Raw genomic sequence first — 17,198 nt, 5'->3', positions numbered from 1 at the left:
ATACAGTGCATTGTTGGCTACTACTACAAATATACCAGTGCTACTTAAGACTGGTTTTATGATCCAGGGTCGTAAATTAAGTCTACTACTTTTAAAATCGTACAGAAACTACCATTTAAGGGTCCATTTTAATTTCTTCCTTCTCTGCTGCCCTCTGGTGTATAAGAACTGTAACGCCGCTGTCCATGGTGCTTGTTTGAATCATTTTAATTGCCGACAGCGCACGTGATCACGAGCTTCTATAAATGGGTTTACTGTGCATGTGAACTGAAATGTGATAAGTATGCAAAAGCAGCAGCCACAAATGACTTCCTTTGGAACAAACTGTATCATTCGCTTAAACCCCATTGCCTTTCGTGACTGCAAAAATAGGGCGTTTAAAACGGCCAACCGAATCACTGCTCAAACACAAGGGGATAAACATCTGTGAGAGTTTATTATAAGATAAGATAAACGTAATCCTCCCAAAAAAGGCTGTCCTAAATAAAACTACATGAATAACCTTTATGCTTGGGTTGATTCCCAGGAAAGGTTGTCTATGCAGTGCATTTCATCAGTGCATCATATTACAAAGAACAGTTACATATGGAAGAACATAGGTGTAACATAATTTAGATGAGTCTTACAAAACTGATCTTATCATAAGTATGGATTACAAATAGGTGACTATTTTTAGTAGACATTCTTAATGTGTATATAATAATCTGTCTTTGAACGTAAATGTATATTAATGGTATCCTTCAAAACAACTGCTGGACACAGATTTGTATAACAGCCTCAACTTCACACATTTTAAAACGTATTTATATATAAAGAGAGAAAACCTTTCTAAATATACTATTTAAATTTTGTTAAAAATATTTAATATGCCTGTATTTTTTTCTTCATAAAAACAATTCTTCTTTTGTCAAATCACAACAATTGTAATTCCACCGGACCAGACAACTTCCAGTTATATTTTCAGTTCAATTTGTTTCTTCGCCTTGAAAAGATGCAGACGGCTCTACAAGGAAAATCCACTTCAAATGAGTAAAATCGTTAAGCAGCTGAGTTGTACTTGCACGTCATGCTCCTTGATCCTCATGTTAGAAGTGTTTGTACAGTTCATGAGCACCCATGAGGCCTTAAGTTTCTAAAGGAGAGCGCAGAGGAATGCAGCCATCCATCTCCAGAGACTCGGGCCAGCCTTCATATTTATTACTGCTTTTACTGTTCTTCATTCGCTGAAAGAATGAGAAAAAAGTCTTGAGCTGCTTTAAGAATCTACAATTGTAAATTATTAACCCTTCAAAATGCACCGATAGCTAAACTCTGCCCTCACTTTTGACTGTTGCTCATTCAGACATGTTTTTCAAAACATCAATGAACAGCTCTATTTGCACTAAAATATTCTAAAATTGGCTGAATATTAATTGTGCATGAGCTAGAATGAAGACACTGAAAGACTCCTATTTTTGCTTTAGCAATTAATTGAATAAAACATTTAGCAAGAAGTTTTAATCCAAAGCGACTTGCAAATGAGAAATATTAGCAGCTATTTATTATACAAGAGCAAAATACACTAATAAGCAGTGCCAAGTTTCATAATCAAGCATAAATGAAAGTCATAAAAGAAAATTACATGAAAGACACCATAGTTTTTTTATTAAAGAGTTAAAATTGACCTGAGCTTGCGTGCAAAAATTTGCAAATTTCTTCCCATAAATCCCACCTGTTCAAATGGGCTCTTATTTTCTATTCCTTTGGCTCCAACAAACACCCAGCTGTCCCTGAAGCTCAGTTCTTTCGCTGCTGTGCTCCCCAGCTCCTCAAACAGCCGCCGAGCCTCATCATTTAACCTGTGAAAGGGTTTAACAGTAAGTAAATCCAAGAAAAAATGGAGAAAAAGAGCCAATAGATATGCTCTCGATTTAGGAGTGATTAAATCACAGAACAATGGTAATCTGGGTTTAAAAGTAGGCTGCAGAAATAAATAGACTCTTACTTGGTGGCCGGGTCATCAAAAGAAGCAACAAATACGAGCGTTCCTTCATGGAGCGGACGAAGAAACTTCAGCAGCTCTGAAACATCTGTGGCGGAGAGAGAGAGAACACTCTGAGAAAACGGAGACATAACCAAATTAATACATCTACCTAAAAGTCAACTTACCTCCTGCCCACATATCAAATGCTTTTATTTCCAAAACCTCTCCATTAACCCCTGAGAAATGGAAACTGAATTGTCATCAACAATGCATATACAACACATGCAAAAATATAGCAGCATTAAAGAATGAGAGATTTACCATTTACTAAGGCAATATTGAGCCCTCTGCCAACATTGTTTTTAGCACTGCTGACAAGACTGTAAGACCACAAACAGAAGTGAAACAGCATCTCAAAACAACATTTTAGACAATTCTACGGTAGAAGTTAAGGAAGGGTCAGAAAATGGATTATGAATATGAACAAAAGATAAGCATGGAAAGAGAAACAATCGCCTACTTGCATCACATTCCCCAAAAAGAATATGAGTCTGGTAGCGATGGCCATAAGAAAAACAAAGATGATATGATGAATACCAGTGGAGACAGAACAAGAGATAGGAAAGGAGCTCATGCAAGCCAATTAAAGAGACCAACAGTGACTAAGCAGCGAAAAAAGATCAGGCCACTTGCATTTTATCCTCCAGACAGATTTTGGGGCCGATGACATTGGCAGCCCCAGAGGTCAGCCGGAACGCGAGATGTTTAAGGGGACATGGTGCAGACAGGCCACATTTGTACTTGCGTGGCCGAGGTTCTACGGGAGAGCAGGTTATTGCAATGCACATTTGACGGCTTAAATATTTCTTGTTAAAATCTATAAATGCATGTTTTAATGTAAAAATCATTTTACCTGGAGTGGGCTCTTCTTGTCCACCTATGAATGATAAAACTTTGTGAATGACTATTAAGCCACTGATACTTATTACATAATATTACATAATCTTGTGGTCGACCATGGTATTATCACCATGGTTGATATTCAGTATTTTTTTTTATATTTGGTTGATATAATGTAATATTTTATTACAGCAGTTATTATGCTTCTATCATTTACTATCTTTACATTTTATATATAAACACACACATATATATGATTTTGTAATATTTTGGAAAAAAGTGCAAGGCTCCATTTATTTAATCACAAAGACAGTAAAACAGTAATTTTGTAAAATATTATTACAACTTAAAAAAGTTAATTGTTTTAATATGTTTTAAAGGTTAACTGAAATAAAATTATTTCAGCTAGCAACATTTCTCATATTTATTTAATCCAACTTCATGTACCAAAATAACTAAACCTACAATAATATAAACGTCTTTGTGTGTGTATGTGTACACACACACCTATAAACATCATCAAAGTAGTCCATGTGACATCAGAGGGTCAGTCGAATTTTTTGAAGCATCTAAATTAAATTTAGTCCAAAAATAGAAAAAACTATGACTTTATTCAGCATTGTCTTCTCTTCTGGGTCCGTTCTGAGCGCGTTCACTGCAGTGTATGATAGCCGGTTCACGAACGAATCACTCGATGTAACCGGATATTCTTGAACCAGTTGAATGAGTCAATCGTTCGTTCGTTATCTGGCTCGGCTCGGTGTTCATCTTCAGTTCTCTCTTCACAGCAGTTCAGTCAGTGTACTGTTTGAGTAAATGAATTACTCCGGGATATTGGTTTGTTTTAACTCAGAGGGAGTGTCAGTCACATTAAAAAAGTTCACAGCTTAAGCCATTTGTGGATTAATGCTTACTGAAGACGCGAACCGTTTCAAACGATTCAGTTCGATTAGGTGAACTGGTTCAAGAAGATTACCGGTTACATCAAGTGATTAGTTTGTGAATCGGATATCACTAAACTGCAGTGGTTTGAACTCACTCACAACAGACACGGAAGAGAAGACAATGCTGAATAAAGTCGTAGTTTTTGCTATTTTTGGACCAAAATGTATTTTCGATGCTTCAAAAAATTCTAACTGACCCTCTGATGTCACATGGACGGCTTTGAAGATGTTTTTATTTCCTTTCTGGACATGGGCAGTATACCGTACACACAGCTTCAATGGAGGGACTGAGAGCTCTCGGACTAAATCTAAAATATCTTAAACTGTGTTCTGAAGATAAAAGGAGGTCTTACGGGTTTGGAACGACATGAGGGTGAGTCATTAATGACATCATTTTCATTTTTCGGTGAATGTGTATTTCTCTTAGAAATACACATTTGATAGTAGCTTGAGTTAGGATGCAGATACAGATTTATGTTTATTATCAAAACCAGTTATATTTGTTAAAATTTTAGCAATCTCATTTTTTATATGGTGAAAATTATTCTGAATGTTTGATGTGTTTTTTCAACCATTGATCTTCCATTGTAGAAATACATTTAGATCATCAGTGTTGGGAGTCCCAAGCCATTCACAGATATTGCCAGATAATCACTTTACCTCTACCATACATTTAACAGACTGGGATCGTTTGTGATTCTGGCCGTCATTCTTTCTTGCATCGTCCTGACTGAGCCTTAACTTTGCCAATTATAAACTATATATTGTTAGTTGCCTGGATAGCCCACAGTCATTATTCTACATCATATATGTAAAATGCTCTGCAGTACATTTAGTCATTTCAGAATGTTTAATTCTACATCTGTAGTTATTTTGGTGAAAGTAACTCAAAAGTAATACAGGAGTAATGTAATGCATTACAATTCTGAGACAGTAATATTGTAAAGTAAGGTATTACTTTTAAATGACAGTAACAACTAATCTATAACGTATTACAGTTTGGAAATAACTTGGACAACACTGATGATAATCACAGTTAAAACCACAAATATAGCACCTCAGTACCATGGTAAAAATGCAATAGGGCTTCTAGTATGTATGAAAAACAGTAACGCATAAACGCCATAAATCACAAAACAATACTCAACCCTCTATATTGCGAATAAATCAGGGTTCCTCAATTAGTTTTCGCTGCGGGCCGAATTCTGCCAACAATACCACACCAAGGGCCATTGACACGCACACATAAATACATGTGTGTGTGTGTGTTTATTTATTATTTATTTATATTAGAGGTTGACCGATGGTTTTGTCAATTAATCGGCACCGATAGTTGATTGCTGGAACAATCGGTTATCTGCAAAAATCCATGCCGATAATTTTCCGGGTTGCGTCCATTGCTGGAGCATCTGAGAAGGGTCTGTTTTCATTATACAGTGTGAGAGCGGCCTCTAGTGGTTGAAATCACTGAATGTGCTGTTTGTTTAGACACATGATGCTGCACGCTGAACAGGGTAAACTTTCACACATACCCCCGCCGGCTGCAGCATCTTTTTCAAAAAAATAAAAATAAGTTCTAAAAAATACCGTAGGCGGCTAGGCGCAAATTTAGATTTTTGATTAGCTAAATTTTTGATTAGAGCATTGATTAGCTAATTTTCATTCATTCCGTTGGCAGTACTTCACTACAGTTATTTCGTTATTTTCATTTAAGCTTATTAGCGTTAGGCTATACAGAAAGGTCTGATTTATGCACTTCTACTTACAACATTCATTGTTTTTTTTGAGTTCATGATTTTAAATGTTGTTGTTTTTTTAGGCAGACTAAAGACTAAATACAGACTGTTGATCTTTGAATAAAAATATGTTTGGTTCAGGTTTGAAATTCATCATCTTTTATTATAGGCTACGCAGTCTAACATCATAGAAGCCCCCCATCCCGTCACCCCAAACCGCAGACACCTTAGCAGCGCTCATCTATTATCGTCCCTGTTTTGATCTCAGCAAATCAGCTTAACAAAACCTGATTAATATTCATGAATCCAGCAGCTCTTTAATCCTTAGTGTGTTTTATAGTTCTTACTAGTAGAATTTTTTTTTTGAAATACAGAAACACTGAATGACCAACAAAGCACCACCACCAGTCCAGTTAAAATATCTATGCATTCACACATGGTAACCAAGTTTTAATTCTAATTACTAAAGTTCTATCATTAAATAATACTTGATTATCATAATATAATGCTTGACTGAGTGATGGTAAGAATGTACTTTCAGATTATAAAAGAACTGTGCCATTTTACAAACATTTATTTGATATATAGATATAATCTTAGTCTGGCGAATAGACTAAAAAAAAAAAAATTACTATGCAATGGCAATTCAGTTGCCAAAATGTCCATGGAGGGTTGATACTGTAATTATATTCCATTACTCCTTCAAAACATGTCTACATTAATAATATAATTCGACAATACCATGGTGCATGGTGCAGTTAGTGGTACTACCAGTGTTTCTGTATCTAAAATGTTATAAAAAAAAAATCTAATAGTAGCTCAATAATATTAAAAACTGGTGTGTGTGTGTTTACATACGCTCACTAAGAAAATTGCTATAATTTTTTCATGACCGATGCCAATGCTGTCAACCACCAATACATCCACTAATACTTGTAAGATCCTTACCACTAAACAGCATTCGTATCAAGGAGTTCCCATCCCCTCCTAGCATAGAATTTGCTAGAAGCCAAGTAAAGCCCAACAGAAGAACCAAAGCAACAGCTCGGAGTGCCACTGGGGAACACAGAGGAAGGAAATGTCTGAACGCCATTGTAAGAGGAAACTTCACTAGTACATGGAAAGCATGGAAATGCACAGACCTGCAAACCTCATGGTAAACAGATGTCAGAATCTGGTCAGCAAATGGCCAATGTGATAAGATTCTGTTTGGAGTAAGTGAGAACATTAAGTTTATAAAGCAGCAAACATTTATGAAAAAGTTAATCATGAAAGGAGCTTAAGTTTCCAAGTTAAACCCGGAGGAAATTTGTTAGACAATACATTGAGCAGCATGCCATTCCAGAAATGCAGCTCAAACCAAGTTCAATCATACTTTAGAGCAAGTTTGATGCCCATATTTTACACATTTATTGTTTTAAACAATCCCCTCTTATATGACATTAGAGCTGTTAATCATTTGGGAAGCAAACCTCCCTGGAATTGATGCATAGACACCAGAATCATACTCTAGGCTGCTCAAACAACTATTTAAAAATCGCATGGCAATCATGAAATCCAAACACACGTTGCACACATGTATTTTAAAAGAAAAATACCGTCGAACCTGAAATCTGCAGTGACCCTGTTTGAGAAACAGACTCTCGCTTGCGCTTTGACTATGTCACGACTGATTTCCTCTCGTTCAACGCAGCAAGCTCATCTTAAAAACACTGTCTACTGAATTAGTCGGAAATAAATATACCGAACATTTAACGAGCACACAACTTTGTAATAATGAAGTATCCTTGTTCGGTGTCCTCCAGACGCCTACATCTGTTGCCAATACACCAATCCCGGTGACACTCTTCCGGTTTGGGTTGCAAATTAATAGGACGTTGTTCTTCTGCGCACCAAATATGCAAATATCATCTCTTATTGCCCAAGATCTTATTGAGTTTAAATGCAAATTACCCATGATCCATGCAAAATAGTGTTATTTATATAAACAGAAAGTAGGTGTTTAATACTAGACATTCTATGAGACATTATATCAGAACGACGTATTTAAATGTACAATAACAAATCTCTGTGAGTGTAAATTTGTCAGTGGCAAAGTAATTGATATAATCTTTAAAGTAATTTAAAAGACTTATTTGAAAGAACGTCATCCGGAACCTTTCTCCACTGGTCGGTGTTTAAGTCCGGAATATAACGCACACGCATACAACTATCACGATGGCCAGTCTTACTAAAGCTTTAAAACCAATTTTGGAAAGGCAGTTTGGAAATACAACAAAGGCAAGGCAATTTATTTATTTACCAGAGAAAATCTGTAAATGCAAAACATAATATGAGATGTTTATCAGTGCGGCAAATTTGCGTGACTTTTCAGTAAGACAAGGTGAAGGTCAGAAGCTGGCTAAACAGCAGTTTAGTAGCTCTAAATATTGTTAATTTGTATTTCAAACTATAGTGCGACTTTAAATCAAAGCGAATACGACTGACTGACAAGATGTTTCAGGCAGTGTTTAAAACACAACGAGCTGCTAACGTAGACTACAATTTGTCTAAGTAGTTAGCTCACTAGGTTTTGAAACACAGCCGTACTCTAACATCTAATGCTTCATGGGTCTGTTTTTGTAGATCTTTGGCGCAGCAGTCAACAGTCAAAGAGGAAAACCTACATATGCAGTAGGTTTACTGTGTTTACCTGGCAGCTGATGCTATCTATCTATCTATCTATCTATCTATCTATCTATCTATCTGTCTTATTGTACTTTTGATTAGAAGAAAACATGGAAGGAATTGTGGTTCCTAATTCTCTATAACTTCTCTATCTTTTTGTTTACATCTGGCCCTCGTCTATCTTGAAGAGACAAACCATAGTAAGTATGGAGTAGCATAAAAGTAAACATAATAAAAGCATGCTATCATATACCTCCGTTATTTCCACGATTATCATGCACATGTAATATGTCCACTGAATGTTTATTCATTATGTTTATTTGCAGCCTCCTCCTGCCAAGTATGGAGGCCGGCATACTGTAACATTAATTCCTGGAGATGGGATTGGACCAGAACTGCTTAACCATGTGCGAGAGCTCTTCAGGTTTGTCAAATCAATACTTTACATAAATATGGATCATGGCTGATAATAATGTATTGCCAGATAAAGATTTTCCTGTTGAATCATAGGTTCAGCTGTGTTCCTGTGGACTTTGAGGTGGTGCATGTAAATTCTGCATCAGACAGTGGGGACGACATCAATAATGCCATAATGGCTATTCGCCGCAATGGAGTTGCTCTTAAGGGTCTGTATGTCCAGCTAGTAATTGACGAGCTATTTTTGTTACATAGATAACAATTATCTTTTTTTTCAGGTAACATTGAGACTAGCCACACAATGCCCCCTAACCACAAGTCACGGAACAATCTTCTACGGTAAGCCCGAAAGGAAAACGGTTACACAATTAATCTGTTTATACCAGCTCCATCAGATGTTTATGCTGCTGTATATGAAAGTTGTTGGTCTCCTCAGTTTGAGTTTGATGAGTGATGGCAGCAGAGTGCCTCAGATTTGGCCTCCTTCCCATGACAGTGTGTCTAGACCAATTCACCTCTGTTTGCTCTCAGCACAGCTGTCACCCTCTCTCTCTCTCTCTCGCTTTCTCGCTCTCTCTCTCTCACAGCACAAGTCTGGATCTGTATGCCAATATGATGCACTGCCAGTCACTTCCTGGAGTTCAGACGCGCCACAAAAACATTGACATCATTATCATTAGAGAAAATACAGAGGGAGAGTACAGCAATCTGGAGCATGAGGTCAGTATTTTTCTGCACCTACTCAACAGACTTTCACACAGCTTTGCCTATTTCTCACACATTTTCTCTAATAAACAGGTAATTATAATGGTCATTTTAGATGACCTTTCGCATTTACAGGTCCATCTCAATAAATTAGACTGTTGTTCATTTATTTCAGTAATTCAACTCAAATTGTGAAACTTGTTTATTAAATAAATTCAATGCACACAGACTGAAGTAGTCTTTGGTTCTTTAAATTGTTATGATTTTGGCTCACAGTTAACAAAAACCCACCAAATCACGATCTCGGCAAATCAGAATACTTCATAAAACCAATAAAAACATTTTTAGTGTATTGTTGGCCTTATGGAAAATATGTTAATTTACTGTAAATGTACTCAATACTTGGTAGGGGCTCCTTTTGCTGTAATTACTGCCTCAATTCAGCATGGCATGGAGGTGATCAGTTTGTGGCACTGCTGAGGTGGTTTGGAAGCCCAGGTTTCTTTGACAGTGGCCTTCAGCTCATCTGCATTTTTTGGTCTCTTTCATTGTCCTTTTGACAATACCCCATAAAGAATCCTAAACTTAACACTGGACTTCAAGAAACTTGGGCTATGAGTTTCTCCACCCTTCCTCCATACTCTAGGATCTTGGTTTCCAAATGAAATACAAAATTAGCTCTCATCAGAAAAGAGGACTTTGAACCACTGGGTAACAGTCCAGCAGCCAGCTTCCTTGGCAATGAATGTTTGTGGCTTACTCTCCTTGTGAAGGGTGTCAGTGACTGTCTTCTGGACAACTGTCAGTTCAGCAGTCTTCTCCATGATTGTGTAGCCTGGTGAACCAAACTGAGAGACCATTTTGAAGGCTCAGGAAACCTTTGCCGGTGTTTTGAGTTGATTAGCTGATTGTCATGTCACCATATTCTGATTTGTTGAGATAGTGAATTGGTGGCTTTTTGTTAAATGTGTGAATGATGGGTAAATGTGTGATGATGATCCAAAATCATCACAATTAAAATAATCAAAGACTTAAACTACTTCAGTCTGTGTGCATTGAATTTATTTAATACACGAGTTTCACAATTTGAGTTGAATTAGTGAAATAAATGAACTTTTCCATGACATTCTAATTTATTGAGATGCACCTGCACAATCAGGAAACATAAGTGACTAGTCAAATGAAATCAGCATTAACAATTCACTTTTGCCCTCAGCACAGAAGAACACAAATGTGGCATTACAGACTCTTTGACAAGACCCTGAGGTGGTATTAATGAATTTTATAATAACAATGTTATTAGATTAATGGTTATTCCAGAGTTTGCGAACGAAGTAGGAAAAGGTTCTGCCGCCCGCAGTTGATTTTGATATTCAAGGTATTATCAAATTGCCTGAGTTTTGAGAATGCAGCAGACGTAGAGGACTGTAATGCAACAAGAGTTTGTTCAAATTCTGAGGTGCTAAACCATCTAGGGCTTTATAAGTAATAAGCAAATTTTAAAAATCTATACAATGTTTGATAGGGAGCAATTGCAGTGTTGAGAGAACCGGGTTAATATGGTCATACTTTCTGGTTCTAGTAAGAACTCTAGCTGCTGTATTTGGGACTAGTTGGAGTTTGTTGATTAAGCGTGCAGAACAACCACCCAATAAAGCATTACAATAATCTAACCCTGAGGTCATGAACGCATGGATAAACATTTCTGCATTTGACATTGAGAGCATAGGTCATAATTTAGATATATTTTTGAGATTGAAAAATTCACTTTTACAAATGCTAGAAATGTGGCTTTCAAAGGAAAGATTGCTATCAGATAACACTCCTACGTTCTTAACTGATGACGAAGAATTGACAGAGCAACCATCAAGTCTTAGACATCGTTCTAGTTTATTACACACAAGAGTTTTTGGTCCTATAATGAACACCTGTTTTTTTTCAGTATTTAGCATTAAGAAATTACTACTCATCCAGTTTTTTATATCAACTATACATTCCGCTAATTTTTCAAATGGGTATGTTTCTCCGGGCCTCGAAGAAATATAGAGCTGAGTATCATCAACATAAGTGAAAGCTAACAAAGTGCTTCCTGAAGATATTTCCCAAGGGTAACATGTAAAGCGTGAAAAGTAACAACCGTAGTACTGAGATTTGAGGTGAACCATACTGCACATGTGACCTCTTCATTCACTGCAACGAATTGATGGTGGTTAGATAAGTACGATTTAAACCATAAAAAAAATAGTGGAGAGGCAGGTCAAGCGAATAAAAAAGTGAAGTGACATTCAGCCAAGTATGGTGACCCATACTCAGAATTTGTGCTCTGCATTTAACCCATCCGAAATGAACACACCCGGAGCAGTGGGCAGCCATTTATGCTGCGGCGCCCGGGGAGCAGTTGGGGGTTCGATGCCTTGCTCAAGGGCACCTAAGTCGTGGTATTGAAGGTGGAGAGAGAGCTGTTCATGCACTCCCCCCACCCACAATTCCTCCCAGTCCGAGACTAGAACCTACAACCCTTCGATTGGGAGTCCAACTCTCTAACCATTAGGCCACGACTTCCCCGTAAAAAAGATGGAGCGCTTCACGGATTTGCGTGTCATCCTTTCGCAGGGGCCATGCTAATCTTCTCTGTATCGATCCAATTTTAGTATATGTGCCGCCGTGGCGAGCACATAAAAAAACCTGCAACAACAATTGTATTTCATGTTTGCATCATTGTGACGGGCTGAAAGCTGCAGTTGTTTTTATAGAACATTTAAAGTTAATAATGGTCTACTGTGTTATACTTTTAAGTCAATTTGAATTACCTTGGCTTTCTGAACATATAATATGTGTAAGACACATTGTACAATATTTATTTCATTCATCTTTTCTGCTAAGATATTTGTGATTGGTTTTACACTTATATCATGCTGATATCTTCATGGGTGGTGCCGTGGTGCAATTGGAATTGCATTTTCTTTAACTAGAGGGTTAATAAAGAAAATTACTTGAATCAAGTTGACTAATAAAAATTAAAAAAATCGAGATTTGGACAAATGTTCTAAAGAAAAAAATCTAGATATATTTATTTTTCCAAATCACCCAGCTCTACAGAAAATATATAAATTAATAAATAAATATATATATATATATATATATATATATATATATATATATATATATATATATATATATATATATATATATATATATATATATATATACTTGTTTTCAATTTCATTATTTGTTCATATATCTCTATGCATTACACTTTCTATGTCCTCCATTCATGTGAAAACTTCAATCCTTAAATAATATATAGAATAAATAATTTCCTGTGTGTTTCAGAGTGTATCAGGAGTTGTGGAGTCTCTAAAGATCATCACACGGAACAACTCCCTCCGCATTGCTGACTATGCCTTCAGACTGGCCCGAGAAAAAGGTCGCCGCAGGGTCACGGCTGTCCACAAGGCTAACATCATGTTAGTTAGTCTAGCGCTTGTCATCTGTACTATTAAATCACAGTTGTATGGTCACTGGTCTCATAATGTGTTCTCCTAACAGGAAGCTGGGGGATGGGCTCTTCCTGCAGTGCTGTAAGGAGGTGGCCTCTGGATACCCAGACATTGAGTTTGATAGTATGATTGTAGATAACACCACCATGCAGGTGAATTACTCATGCACAAGTAATCAAACAAATCACGCCGACAGTTGTGATGTGTATGAGAAAGCAAAAAAAAAGCTCATTACTGTATTTACTGTGATTATGTCCTTTCTTTCAGCTCGTTTCCAAGCCCCACCAGTTTGATGTCATGGTGATGCCTAACCTCTATGGGAATGTGGTCAGCAATGTGTGTGCGGGGCTGGTGGGTGGACCCGGTCTGGTGCCTGGTGCCAACTACGGGCAAGACTACGCTGTGTTTGAAACGGTTGGTCTGAAGGAAAAAGAAGTTAGAAAATGTCAACTTTGATAATAATATGAAATATATCTTAAAGCATGATTTCTGAAGGATCAGTCATGTGACACTGGAGAAAGTCAGCTTTGGCATTGCAGGAATTAATTACATTTAAAAATTTTTATAAAATAATTTTTAGTTAAAATATTCCACTCTCTTCACAATGCTCTTATTATTTTATGATCAAATAAATGCAATCTTGGTGAACGAGAGGCTTTCAAAAAAAAAAAAAAAAAAACTTTAGTCACAAACCTTTAAACAGCAGTGCATGTTTCAGTAGGTTAACTACTGTGTGAACATTACTTCATCTGGGCTGATTAATATTCACAATCCAGAGTTTATGATGTGCTTTTGTTAAAGATACTTCTTTGCATCACTGAAATTGAAATGTAAATTTCAAATGACATTTGAATGATGTTAAATTTGTTATAACAGGCCACCAGGAATACAGGAAAGAGTATTGCCAACAGGAACATTGCCAACCCCACTGCCATGCTGCTTGCCAGCTGCCTCATGTTAGATCATCTCAAGTAAGTGCTGAAGGAGAAACTTGTGTGTAAACTCTTATGATGCTAATTTTGCCTTTCTGTTTGTTTGTCAGCTCTTACATCTCTAACTTAATGAACAGCCAGAATTTCCCTGTTGTATTAAATAAGCTAAATATGCACTGACAGCACTTTCTATAGTATTACTGTAGTACATTGCTTTGGATATGATTTTTTTTTTGTATTGGCTTCTTCTCTTCCTCTGCAGACTTCATGACTATGCCAACATGATCCGCGGTGCGATTCTCACCACCATGAACGAGACTAGGGTCAGTCACACCCACACTCTCTAATTTATTAACCTACCTTTCCAGTTTGATTCAGGCATTCTTAGGATTGATGCATAAAATAACTTTATGCTAGCGTGTCAATTTATATAATACAATATAAACAAGTGTTCAAAAGTTTGAGGTTAGTAAGATTTAATATAATGCTCGTCATGTCTAAGCATGTTTTGATGTTTTCTGTTGCAGTTGCACACAGCTGACATCGGGGGTCAGGGCACTACCTCAGAAGTGGTTCAGTCGATCATGAAGATCATCCAGAGCAGCGGTCCCCTCACCACTGAGATCTAAACGCCTTCGGCACAACTGTTCGGTACAGAGCACTTTGTGCACATTCTTTTTTTGGCATCGCTAGCAACCACAAGCCTGCGTTATTTATAATTCCATTTCCTGTTCGGTAGAGCTGTTAATGTTTCAACTTTCTCAGAGGGTTTCTTGTAATATGTCACATCCACTTAAGTGTTCTTTCTTCTTTGTTCTGTCTGTGATCTTATTGATGTAGTTCTGACATTCACCATTATCTTTTCCTCTCTCCATTTGACTTTCAGACATCAGCTTCTTAAGGACATCTGCACTTCATTTTGTGTCTCAAGAACACTGCTTACACTTGAGACAAGAGATTTATTCTTGAATCCAGCAGCTTTTATGGGGATCAGGGGAGAAGATGGTGTTACATGAAATACAACATACTCCAGCGCTATGATTGTGGGGTTTCTTGGGCATAGTGGTCTTTCCATGGGAACTGCAGAGTTTCTAGATTTATCATATTGTATTTGAAAGGTTATATTGTTTTAATGCTATGCTAATACAGTATTTATGATGAGGGTCTTGCGTTGGATTTGTGTTTCTCCTGCTCCATTGCATTCCACGTTTTATCCATTATTTCCATGTTATCCTCAAACACAACATATTCATTTTGGTTTTATAGCTTTTTAGTTTACTTTAATAACCCTGAACAAACTGTCCATTTACATAATTATATTATACTTGTATAAACTGCAGCATAAAATTTTTTTAAACTGCCTTAATTAGTTGGGTGTTTAAATGGACTTCATATTCTGAATGTCCATGAGATGGTGTTTTTCTTTGGACTTTGGACTTTGTGCTTGGTGTTATTTTTTTATTAATACTTAACGTTGGTCTTATCCAGTAAGTTTTGACTTTTATGTTCCTATTCTGTCTTTTGATATGCGGTGCTTGACAGTATTTGATAAGTCTGCATCTGGTACACTGTCATCTATTGAATTCAGCATCTACATTTTCCATCATTTGAGTCAGTTTTCAGATTAGTATAATTAGAATACTGTAAAGAAGTGGTTCTCAACCTTTTGGCTACAAGGCTCCCATTGTCCACAACAAATATTCAGTTTTATTAAACTATAAATTTTCTGATAAAATGTACCAAAGCTTGGCATAAAAAGAAAAATGTATAAACTATTTAAATATAATGGTTTGATTTGAACGATTTACATGACTTTTCCAGGTCTAGGAATCACGCTTTAAAAATAAAGTTTAATTTGAAATAATTTTTAACAATTTTAATTAATTTACTGGGTTGAGAATCACCACTGTAAAGGGTTAAAATATGGACTGTTGTACAAATCCTTAATGGCTCGCTGGTAACAGACATAATAAAATGGTTGTCCTCTTTAAAATGTCTTGTTTATTGTTTTGTCAACTCAAGCTGGTATGATCACCAGCAAATTAAAATCGAACATGGACTGAAAAATTGGACGTCACATTGAATGTGCCTTAAAGGGTTAGTTCACTGAAGTCATTGCAAATACATTTCCATTCTGGTAGAAATAAGAAATGGACACTAAAATGTTCTTTGATTTTATCAAATTATAAAATAACATTAGAGGGATAGTTCACTCAAAAATGATAATTCTGTGATTGATTACTCACCCTCATGTTGTTCCAAGCCCATACGATTTTGGTTCATCTTTGGAACACAAATTAAGATATTTTTGATGAAATCCGAGAGCTTTCTGACCCTCCATAGATGGCGACTCAACTACATTCAAGGTAAAAAAAATAAATTTAAAAAAAGGTGGTAAGGACATCGTTAAAATAGACCATGTGACATCAGTGGTTCAAGTGTAATGTCATGAAGGTGTACAAAAAAAAATAATTAAACCAATGATTTTGTACCTCAATGCAGTGTGTTCTGACATAGAACCCGAATGCGCTGTGCTTCATTTACAAGCAGAGGATGATGCACTCTGTACTCAGGGATAGACAACTCCGGTCCTGGAGGGCCACTATCCTGCAGAGTTTAGCTCCAACCCTAATTAAACACACCTGAACAAGGCAATCAGTGTTTTCGGGATTTCTAGATAGATACAGGCAGGTGAGTTTTTATGAGGGCTGAAGCTAAACTCTGCAGGATAGTGGCCCTCCAGGACCGGTGTTGCCTATCCCTGCTACATAAAACAGTCTTCGTAAAAATGATTTGCTGTCTATGCAGGGCCTATGAAATATGAAATCTATTGGATTTCAGCAAAAATATCTTAATTTGTGTTCTGAAGATAAACTAAGGAACAACATGAGGGTGAGTAATTATTGAAAGAATTTTCTTTATTGGGTGAACTAACCCTTTAATAATCCCCCATAATGCACATTTGTTTAGTTTCTCACATCTCAGATGCCTAATTATTTGAGATCTTGGAGTTCTCTATCACTGAGCTAAAGCTGAATCTATCTGTTTAATAAGGGATGTTGTCAAAATGTGTAGTGTGTAGTGTTGGGATTTTCGGGAGTAGGATATTTGGCAGTACACTTAATACAATCCAAGCAAACAGGCCAACATAGTGCCTACAGGATTGATGTATCGAGTGTGATTCTGGGCACCAGAGGGCAACAAATCAAAGATATATGTATCTTTGTGCCTAACCTCTGAAGTCTGTTCAAATTGATTCTCAGCCAAAAAACCACATGCACTTTTTATTTATTTATTTTTATATATAATATGACAAGTTGACAGTCTCACTAACAACAATGTCTTTTTTGATTATTTACAGCTGGACCTTTGTGTGTGTTAAATAAAAAATAAAAAATTGTATGCTGTTCTGAGTGGAAAAACCCAAGGGACAG

The 17,198-nt window shown here is 36.6% G+C and overlaps 2 protein-coding genes and 1 non-coding gene across 3 annotated transcripts; 1 reads left to right on the top strand and 2 right to left on the bottom strand.

Annotated features, from left to right (window-relative positions):
• Positions 1–417: 417 nt before the first annotated feature.
• Positions 418–7,409, bottom strand: LOC128011684 (protein FAM3A). Its single transcript, XM_052594361.1, has 10 exons — positions 7,150–7,409; positions 6,686–6,748; positions 6,492–6,599; positions 2,877–2,900; positions 2,657–2,780; positions 2,285–2,343; positions 2,149–2,199; positions 1,985–2,069; positions 1,712–1,838; positions 418–1,223 (listed from the first exon to the last, which is right to left on the bottom strand). The coding sequence occupies exons 2-10, from the start codon at positions 6,696–6,698 to the stop codon at positions 1,125–1,127; spliced, it is 690 nt and encodes a 229-aa protein (XP_052450321.1). The 5' UTR covers positions 6,699–6,748; positions 7,150–7,409; the 3' UTR covers positions 418–1,124.
• Positions 7,410–7,662: 253 nt separating this feature from the next.
• Positions 7,663–15,757, top strand: LOC128011683 (isocitrate dehydrogenase [NAD] subunit gamma, mitochondrial). The gene is made up of 14 exons (XM_052594360.1): positions 7,663–7,823; positions 8,169–8,216; positions 8,399–8,410; positions 8,537–8,634; positions 8,721–8,836; positions 8,906–8,966; positions 9,215–9,347; positions 12,666–12,799; positions 12,882–12,984; positions 13,100–13,246; positions 13,709–13,803; positions 14,027–14,087; positions 14,292–14,415; positions 14,651–15,757. Exons 1-13 carry the CDS (start codon positions 7,761–7,763, stop codon positions 14,391–14,393), a joined length of 1,173 nt encoding a protein of 390 aa, XP_052450320.1. The 5' UTR covers positions 7,663–7,760; the 3' UTR covers positions 14,394–14,415; positions 14,651–15,757.
• On the bottom strand, positions 11,901–12,007 carry LOC128012697 (U6 spliceosomal RNA). The gene has a single exon (XR_008183180.1). It is a non-coding gene; the product is annotated as a U6 spliceosomal RNA (small nuclear RNA).
• Positions 15,758–17,198: the final 1,441 nt, after the last annotated feature.

The sequence above is a fragment of the Carassius gibelio genome, chromosome B23 (genome assembly GCF_023724105.1).
Source record: "Carassius gibelio isolate Cgi1373 ecotype wild population from Czech Republic chromosome B23, carGib1.2-hapl.c, whole genome shotgun sequence".
NCBI classification, from domain to species: Eukaryota; Metazoa; Chordata; class Actinopteri; order Cypriniformes; family Cyprinidae; genus Carassius; species Carassius gibelio.
This window is presented reverse-complemented; position numbering and strand designations above follow the sequence as displayed.